The sequence below is a fragment of the Scomber japonicus genome, chromosome 16, assembly GCF_027409825.1.
Source record: "Scomber japonicus isolate fScoJap1 chromosome 16, fScoJap1.pri, whole genome shotgun sequence".
Classification (NCBI taxonomy): Eukaryota; Metazoa; Chordata; class Actinopteri; order Scombriformes; family Scombridae; genus Scomber; species Scomber japonicus.
Window position 1 is genome coordinate 437,560 of NC_070593.1, and position 10,000 is coordinate 447,559.

The window sequence follows — 10,000 nt, forward strand, 5'->3', positions numbered from 1 at the left end:
ATATATTATATATGTAAGGAGGTAAAACATCCTTCATGCTTCATTTAACAGAAGCAGTTCTGACATTCACTGTTTCTGCTCGTCAGCACTTTGATATGATTACTACAAACACACTAATACACACTATACACACTAATACACACTATACACACTAATACACACACACTTACACACTAATACACACACACTTACACACAAAGTAACTAGCATTTAATCTAAACTCTGATCAGTGTGTGTTAGTGTGTGTTAGTGTGTATTAGTGTGTGTGTTAGTGTAATATGTGACATGCACAGCCGTCGCTTCAAAGGTAACCCCTCTCCTGCTATTAAAAGGTAACCCCGCTCCTGCTACTCAAAGGTAACCCCTCTCCTGCTACTCAAAGGTAACCCCTCTCCTGCTACTCAAAGGTAACCCCTCTCCTGCTACTCAAAGGTAACCCCTCTCTCAAAGGTAACCCCTCTCTCAAAGGTAACCCCTCTCTCAAAGGTAACCCCTCTCTCAAAGGTAACCCCTCTCCTGCTACTCAAAGGTAACCCCTCTCTCAAAGGTAACCCCTCTCCTGCTATTCAAAGGTAACCCCTCTCCTGCTACTCAAAGGTAACCCCTCTCCTGCTACTCAAAGGTAACCCCTCTCCTGCTACTCAAAGGTAACCCCTCTCTCAAAGGTAACCCCTCTCTCAAAGGTAACCCCTCTCCTGCTACTCAAAGGTAACCCCTCTCCTGCTACTCAAAGGTAACCCCTCTCCTGCTATTCAAAGGTAACCCCTCTCCTGCTACTCAAAGGTAACCCCTCTCCTGCTACTCAAAGGTAACCCCTCTCTCAAAGGTAACCCCTCTCTCAAAGGTAACCCCTCTCTCAAAGGTAACCCCTCTCCTGCTATTCAAAGGTAACCCCTCTCCTGCTACTCAAAGGTAACCCCTCTCTCAAAGGTAACCCCTCTCCTGCTATTCAAAGGTAACCCCTCTCCTGCTACTCAAAGGTAACCCCTCTCTCAAAGGTAACCCCTCTCCTGCTACTCAAAGGTAACCCCTCTCCTGCTATTCAAAGGTAACCCCTCTCCTGCTACTCAAAGGTAACCCCTCTCCTGCTATTCAAAGGTAACCCCTCTCTCAAAGGTAACCCCTCTCCTGCTACTCAAAGGTAACCCCTCTCTCAAAGGTAACCCCTCTCCTGCTATTCAAAGGTAACCCCTCTCCTGCTACTCAAAGGTAACCCCTCTCCTGCTATTCAAAGGTAACCCCTCTCCTGCTACTCAAAGGTAACCCCTCTCCTGCTATTCAAAGGTAACCCCTCTCTCAAAGGTAACCCCTCTCCTGCTACTCAAAGGTAACCCCTCTCTCAAAGGTAACCCCTCTCCTGCTATTCAAAGGTAACCCCTCTCCTGCTACTCAAAGGTAACCCCTCTCTCAAAGGTAACCCCTCTCCTGCTATTCAAAGGTAACCCCTCTCCTGCTACTCAAAGGTAACCCCTCTCTCAAAGGTAACCCCTCTCCTGCTATTCAAAGGTAACCCCTCTCCTGCTACTCAAAGGTAACCCCTCTCTCAAAGGTAACCCCTCTCCTGCTACTCAAAGGTAACCCCTCTCCTGCTACTCAAAGGTAACCCCTCTCCTGCTATCAGCTGGAACTGATGTAGTTGGATCTGAATGTACTGTGGCACCTCGGTTCCCCCTGAAGATGGAAGATGGACCAACATGCTCAGCTGGTCCCTCCTGCTCTGACTCTAGGAGGGTTAGGGTCACATGTGTAACACGCTCAGCTTCTCAGAGCATCGACATCGACGCTGCTCAGCTGATTCATGTGTTACATGTTACATGTGTGTTACATGTGTGTTACATGTGTGTTACATGTGTGTAACGTGTTACATGTGTGTAACATGTGAGTTACATGTTACATGTGTGTAACGTGTGTGTTACATGTTACATGTGTGTTACATGTGTGTTACATGTGTGTTACATGTGAGTTACATGTTACATGTGTGTAACGTGTGTGTTACATGTGTGTAACGTGTTACATGTGTGTAACGTGTGTGTAACATGTGTGTAACGTGTGTGTAACATGTGTGTAACGTGTGTGTAACGTGTGTGTAACGTGTGTGTAACGTGTGTGTAACGTGTGTGTAACGTGTGTGTTACGTGTGTGTAACGTGTGTGTAACGTGTGTGTAACGTGTGTAACGTGTGTAACGTGTGTAACGTGTGTGTAACGTGTGTGTTACGTGTGTGTTACGTGTGTGTAACGTGTGTGTAGTAGCGTGTGTGTAACGTGTTACATGTGTGTTACATGTGTGTAACGTGTGTGTTACATGTGTGTTACATGTGTGTTACATGTGTGTAACGTGTGTGTAACGTGTGTGTTACATGTGTGTAACGTGTGTGTAGTAGCGTGTGTGTAACGTGTTACATGTGTGTTACATGTGTGTAACGTGTGTGTAACGTGTGTAACGTGTGTAACGTGTGTGTTACATGTGTGTAACGTGTGTAACGTGTGTAACGTGTGTAACGTGTGTGTAACGTGTGTGTTACGTGTGTGTTACGTGTGTGTAACGTGTGTGTAGTAGCGTGTGTGTAACGTGTTACATGTGTGTTACATGTGTGTAACGTGTGTGTTACATGTGTGTTACATGTGTGTTACATGTGTGTAACGTGTGTGTAACGTGTGTGTTACGTGTGTGTAACGTGTGTGTAGTAGCGTGTGTGTAACGTGTTACATGTGTGTTACATGTGTGTAACGTGTGTGTTACATGTGTGTTACATGTGTGTTACATGTGTGTTACGTGTGTGTAACGTGTGTGTAACGTGTGTGTAACGTGTGTAACGTGTGTAACGTGTGTAACGTGTGTGTAACGTGTGTGTAACGTGTGTGTTACATGTGTGTAACGTGTGTGTAGTAGCGTGTGTGTAACGTGTTACATGTGTGTTACATGTGTGTAACGTGTGTGTAACGTGTGTAACGTGTTACGTGTGTGTTACATGTGTGTAACGTGTGTAACGTGTGTAACGTGTGTAACGTGTGTGTAACGTGTGTGTTACGTGTGTGTTACGTGTGTGTAACGTGTGTGTAGTAGCGTGTGTGTAACGTGTTACATGTGTGTTACATGTGTGTAACGTGTGTGTTACATGTGTGTTACATGTGTGTTACATGTGTGTAACGTGTGTGTAACGTGTGTGTTACGTGTGTGTAACGTGTGTGTAGTAGCGTGTGTGTAACGTGTTACATGTGTGTTACATGTGTGTAACGTGTGTGTTACATGTGTGTTACATGTGTGTTACATGTGTGTTACGTGTGTGTAACGTGTGTGTAACGTGTGTGTAACGTGTGTAACGTGTGTAACGTGTGTAACGTGTGTGTAACGTGTGTGTTACGTGTGTGTTACGTGTGTGTAACGTGTGTGTAGTAGCGTGTGTGTAACGTGTTACATGTGTGTTACATGTGTGTAACGTGTGTGTTACATGTGTGTTACATGTGTGTTACATGTGTGTAACGTGTGTGTAACGTGTGTGTTACGTGTGTAACGTGTGTTACGTGTGTGTTACGTGTGTGTAACGTGTGTGTAACGTGTGTGTTACGTGTGTGTAACGTGTGTGTTACGTGTGTGTAACGTGTGTTACGTGTGTGTAACGTGTGTGTAACGTGTGTGTAACGTGTGTGTAACGTGTGTGTAACATGTGTGTGTAACGTGTGTGTAACGTGTGTGTAACGTGTGTAACATGTGTGTAACGTGTGTGTTACGTGTGTGTAACGTGTGTGTAACGTGTGTGTAACGTGTGTGTAACGTGTGTGTTACATGTGTGTAACGTGTGTGTAACGTGTGTGTTACGTGTGTGTTACATGTGTGTAACGTGTGTGTAGTAGCGTCTGTAGTAGCGTGTGTGTAGCGTGTGTGTTACGTGTGTGTTACGTGTGTGTAACGTGTGTGTTACGTGTGTGTTACGTGTGTGTAACGTGTGTGTAACGTGTGTAACGTGTGTGTAGTAGCGTGTGTGTAGCGTGTGTGTTACGTGTGTGTTACATGTGTGTAACGTGTGTGTAACGTGTGTGTTACGTGTGTGTTACGTGTGTGTTACGTGTGTGTAACGTGTGTGTTACATGTGTGTAACGTGTGTGTTACGTGTGTGTTACGTGTGTGTAACGTGTGTGTTACGTGTGTGTAACATGTGTGTAGTAGCGTGTGTAGTAGCGTGTGTGTAGCGTGTGTGTTACGTGTGTGTTACGTGTGTGTAACGTGTGTGTAACGTGTGTAACGTGTGTGTAGTAATGTGTGTGTAGCGTGTGTGTTACGTGTGTGTTACATGTGTGTAACGTGTGTGTTACGTGTGTGTAGTAGCGTGTGTGTTACATGTGTGTAACGTGTGTGTAACGTGTGTGTTACGTGTGTGTTACGTGTGTGTAACGTGTGTGTAACGTGTGTGTAACGCGTGTGTTACGTGTGTGTTACGTGTGTGTTACGTGTGTGTAACGTGTGTGTTACATGTGTGTAACGTGTGTGTTACGTGTGTGTTACGTGTGTGTAACGTGTGTTACGTGTGTGTAACATGTGTGTAGTAGCGTGTGTGTAACGTGTGTGTAACGTGTGTGTAACGTGTGTGTTACGTGTGTGTAGTAGCGTGTGTGTTACATGTGTGTAACGTGTGTGTAACGTGTGTGTTACGTGTGTGTGTAACGTGTGTGTTACGTGTGTGTAACGTGTGTGTTACGTGTGTGTTACGTGTGTGTAACGTGTGTGTTACGTGTGTGTTACGTGTGTGTAACGTGTGTGTAACGTGTGTGTAACGTGTGTGTTACGTGTGCGTAACGTGTGCGTAACGTGTGTGTAACGTGTGTGTAACGTGTGTGTTACGTGTGTGTAACGTGTGTGTAACGTGTGTGTTACGTGTGTGTAACGTGTGTGTTACGTGTGTGTTACGTGTGTGTAACGTGTGTGTAACGTGTGTGTAAGGTGTGTGTTACGTGTGTGTAAGGTGTGTGTTACGTGTGTGTTACGTGTGTGTAACGTGTGTGTAAGGTGTGTGTAACGTGTGTGTATGTGTGTGTAACGTGTGTGTTACGTGTGTGTTACGTGTGTGTAACGTGTGTGTAAGGTGTGTGTAACGTGTGTGTATGTGTGTGTAACGTGTGTGTAACGTGTGTGTTACGTGTGTGTAACGTGTGTGTAACGTGTGTGTATGTGTGTGTAACGTGTGTGTAACGTGTGTGTATGTGTGTGTAACATGTGTGTAGTAGTGTGTGTGTACCTTTCCCCAGCATGTGTCCCAGGGTGAGCTGCCTCTCTGGGATCAACACGTCCTGCAGTTTGTTCTTCAGGTCATCATTGATGCAGAGACTGTCCACTAGAGGGAGACACACACACACACACACATACACACACACACACACACACACACACACAGACACACACACACACACACACACACAGTTAATGGGACAGAAAACCAACTTTCTCATTCTTCCTGAATCACTTCAGTTTCACTTGTTGCCATGGTGACAGCGCCCCCTACATTACGGTTCTCCTGGAAGTGATGATGTCAGCACTCTCAAACATGTGTTGTCATGGTAACCGCTCACCCAGAGCCCATGTGAACATGAGACTGTAGCTGCCAGTGCTGACCAGCAGGGGGCAGCAGTGATGATGATGATGATGATGATGATGATGATGAAGGCTCACAGGGACGGCTGGCGGACAGGTGATGATGATGATGATGATGATGATGATGATGAAGGCCAGGTGACTTTTCTTGTTTCAGAGGCCTACTGCAGGTTGGAGGGCTCTGATTGGCTGAGAGACGGCAGGTAAATACAGGTGTGTTTCCTGTAAACAGCCGGAGGACGATCAGCTGACTCAGCTCCCTGACACTCTACACACCTGCTGAAGATTACTACTCCTCCTCCTCTTCCTCCTCCTCCTCCTCTTCCTCCTCCTCCTCTTCCTCCTCCTCATCCTCCTCCTCTTCCTCCTCCTCCTCCTCCTCCTCCTCTTCATCCTCCTCCTCCTCTTCCTCTTCGTCCTCCTACTCCTCCTCCTCCTCTTCCTCCTCCTCCTCCTCATCCTCCTACTCCTCCTCCTCCTCTTCTTCCTCCTCCTCCTTCTCCTCTTCCTCCTCCTCTTCCTCCTCCTCTTCTTCCTTCTCTCCCCCCACCCCACTTACAGGTGGACTTCCCCCCCACTCCCAGGTGGACCCGCCCCCCCCCACTCCCAGGTGGACTTCCTCCCGCCCCCCCCACTCCCAGGTGGACTTCCCCCCCCCCCCCCCCCCCCCCCCCCCCCACTCCCAGGTGGACCCCCCCCCCCCCCCCCAACTCACAGGTGGACTCCGGCAGGTCTGTGCAGGTTCTGTTGAAGGACCGAGCCGCTCTGAAGGAAACGGAACTTTCTGGACTTCGAGACTCGAACACGGAGCTGAAGACAGGAAGACACAACGAGTCACTTCCTGTTTCAATCACATGACATCTGGACGTGTGTGACATGTGTGTGTGAGTGAGTGAGTGTGTGTGTGTGTGTGTGTGTGTGCGCGTGTGTGTGTGTGAGTGTGAGTGTATGTATGTGTGTGTGTGTGTGTGTGTGTGTGTGTGTGTGTGTCGTACCCAAACTGTGTTTCTTTCTCTCGGCGGCGGGCTAGTGCGGTCAGCAGCAGACCCGTCACCGTGGCAACCAGCAGTCCGAGCAGCAGCCCCACCCACATGTGGCTCCGCTGGACCGAGACCTTCACTGATCATTACAATCAATAATCAATCAATCTGATCAGATACTGTTTAACATCAATTAATGTCCCAGTGGGGGGGGGGGGGGGGGGGGGGGTTGGGGTTAGGGTTAGGGATGGGGATGGGGGGGGGGGGGGGGGGGGGGGGCAGATAATACCTGCTGCAGGCAGCACCAGCACCGCTCGGCTCCAGGGTCCACATCCCACCACCGTGCACGCCGACACCTGAAAGGAAGCGTTGAAGAATCGTCCTCCTCCAGAGAGCAGCGCTGACGTTTCCTTAAACAGCAGAGGTTCCTGAACACACCACAGCTGATCAGCGCTGATCATTCATTACTGATCACTGATCAGGATACTGACGAGTCATGTCTCACCTGCACTTCTCCTCCCAGAATCCATTGCAGCTTGTAGGCCAGCAGTTTGCCCTGAAGCTCCTCCTCCTGAAGCCCCGCCCACCTCAGGGTCAGCCCCTTGTCTGAAAGGTCAAAGGTCAGATTCCTGGGAGCTGCGGACGGAACTGCAGACACACACACACACACACACACACACACACACACACACAGACACACACACACACACACACAGACACACACACACACACACACAGTTGTCTGTCACCATGGAAACACGTTTTTACTGCAGTTCAGTCAGAGAGGAGGAGGAGAGAGGAGGAGAGAGGAGCAGAGAGGAGGAGAGAGGAGTAGAGAAGAGGAGAGAAGAGAGGAGGAGAGAAGAGGAGACAGGAGCAGAGAGGAGCAGAGAGGAGGAGAGAGGAGCAGAGAGGAGGAACAGAGAGGAGGAGAGAGGAGGTTCTTCTGTCCTCCTGCAGGAGGTGCTGCTGAGGGTTCAGATGGATTGAGGCCACAAACAAAAGCTGATTGTACGGAGAGAACTGGAATCTACTGGCTGAGCTCCAACACACACACACACACACACACACACACACACACACACACACACACACACACACACACACACACACACACACACACACACAGACACACACACACACACACACACACACACACACACACACACACACACACACAAAGCTCTCTGCAGCTCAGAGTAAACAGGAAACCAGCAGCAGAGTCTCTGTGCTGAATTATAAACTAATCTATTAAATATTCATTATTTATTTATTTCAGTGATTTTGAAACTAAATAAAGTTCATCAGTGTGAGGTCATCAGTGTGACCTCATCACTGTGAGGTCATCACTGTGACCTCATCAGTGTGAGGTCATCACTGTGAGGTCATCAGTGTGACCTCATCACTGTGAGGTCATCACTGTGACCTCATCAGTGTGAGGTCATCACTGTGAGGTCATCAGTGTGACCTCATCACTGTGAGGTCATCACTGTGAGGTCATCACTGTGACCTCATCAGTGTGAGGTCATCACTGTGACCTCATCAGTGTGAGGTCATCAGTGTGAGGTCATCACTGTGACCTCATCAGTGTGAGGTCATCACTGTGAGGTCATCACTGTGAGGTCATCAGTGTGACCTCATCACTGTGAGGTCATCACTGTGAGGTCATCAGTGTGACCTCATCACTGTGAGGTCATCACTGTGAGGTCATCACTGTGACCTCATCAGTGTGAGGTCATCACTGTAACCTCATCAGTGTGAGGTCATCACTGTGAGGTCATCACTGTGACCTCATCAGTGTGAGGTCATGAGTGTGAGGTCATCAGTGTGAGGTCATCACTGTGACCTCATCAGTGTGAGGTCATGAGTGTGAGGTCATCAGTGAGCTGATCCAGGTGAGTGTTACCTGACTGAGGGGTGAGGAAGGAGAGCCAGGTGGAGGGAGGAGACTCTCCCACCTCGTTGCTGCAGGAAACTCTGAAGCTGTAGTTCCTGTGACTGTAGAGAGCAGACAGCTGCAGCCTGTGAGGAGGAACCTGCACCTCCTGCTGCACCTCCTGCTGCCTCGCTCTGAGCCTCCCAGCTGACTGCCTCACCTGGGGGAGCGGAGGGGGGACAACTGGTTACTGTGTGTGTGTGTGTCTGTGTGTGTGTGTCTCTGTGTGTGTGTGTGTGTGTGTGTGTGTGTGTGTGTGTGTGTGTGTGTGTGTGTGTGTGTCTTACCTGGATTTTGCAGCTGGACAGGTCTGAGTGTCCTGTGACTCCTGGTTTCCATGACAACGTGACATTGTTGTCCTCCATCTCCAGAACCCGCAGCTCAACCGGCGCCGACGGCAACACTGAGAGACAATGCTAATAATGCTAATGATGCTAATAATGATCATAATGCTATTAATGATCATAATGCTTATTATGCTAATAATGCTAACCAGCTCTGATCTGTTGACCTGTTGCTAGGCACCACTCACCTTTAATGTGGACGGTTCCTGTTCTGGACACTGAGATTCCTCTGAGGTTCTTAGCTTCACAATAAAACTTCACACTGCTGTTCACACCTGGAGACACACACACACACACACACACACACACACACACACACACACACACACACACACACAGACACACACACAGAGAGAGACACACACACACACACACACACACACGGACACACACACGTCTATCAGTAAAATGATATCAGCTGAGCTTCTGATTGTTACTGGAAACACACACACTCACACACACACACACACACACACACACACACACACACACACACACACACACACACACACACACACACAGACATTACACAGACCTAACCTAAACCTGACCTTTGTCCCAGATCATGTGACTGCTGCTCTAAAGCTTACAGTAAACTCAGCTCCACCCGTCAGGGCTGACCTTTGGGTGCCGCCGCGTTTCATCCATCCGTACGTCCGCTCCATCACTGCAAAAAAAAACACCTGCTGCCATAGCAACCCCCAACCCTCCCCAACCCCCACAGTTACAGAGGCAGGGAGAGAAAGAGAAGCATGCTGGGTAATCTGACTTCACCTGGAACATTTCTCCTGGGGGATTTTTCTGTCCTTGAACCATTTCCCCCCCTCATCATACACCAATTTCTCCTGCATAAAATGAGCTGAATTACATATTTAATACACACACACACACACACACACTCTGTATGATTCATATCTGAGTTTCTTACTAGAAGCTCAGACAGAAGATATTTCACTGATCAATATAAAAGATCAGATCACAGACATCACAGTGACATCACAGTGACATCACAGTGACATCACAGTGACATCACAGACGGAGCAGTGACATCACAGACATCACAGTGACATCACAGACATCACAGTGACATCACAGTGACATCACAGACATCACAATGACATCACAGTGACATCACAGACATCACAGTGACATCA

The 10,000-nt window shown here is 48.3% G+C and overlaps 1 protein-coding gene across 1 annotated transcript in view; it reads right to left on the reverse strand.

The window, feature by feature from the left end:
* Positions 1-10,000, reverse strand: part of tyro3 (TYRO3 protein tyrosine kinase) — a 22,963-nt gene that overhangs the window by 7,191 nt on the left and 5,772 nt on the right. Inside the window, exons 5-12 of the mRNA XM_053335951.1 lie at positions 9,035-9,121; positions 8,790-8,905; positions 8,473-8,662; positions 7,072-7,214; positions 6,856-6,994; positions 6,582-6,705; positions 6,302-6,396; positions 5,234-5,329 (exon numbers count right to left, since the gene is read on the reverse strand). Coding sequence (XP_053191926.1) covers positions 5,234-5,329; positions 6,302-6,396; positions 6,582-6,705; positions 6,856-6,994; positions 7,072-7,214; positions 8,473-8,662; positions 8,790-8,905; positions 9,035-9,121 — 990 coding nt within the window. The remainder of the gene's footprint in view (positions 1-5,233; positions 5,330-6,301; positions 6,397-6,581; positions 6,706-6,855; positions 6,995-7,071; positions 7,215-8,472; positions 8,663-8,789; positions 8,906-9,034; positions 9,122-10,000) is intronic.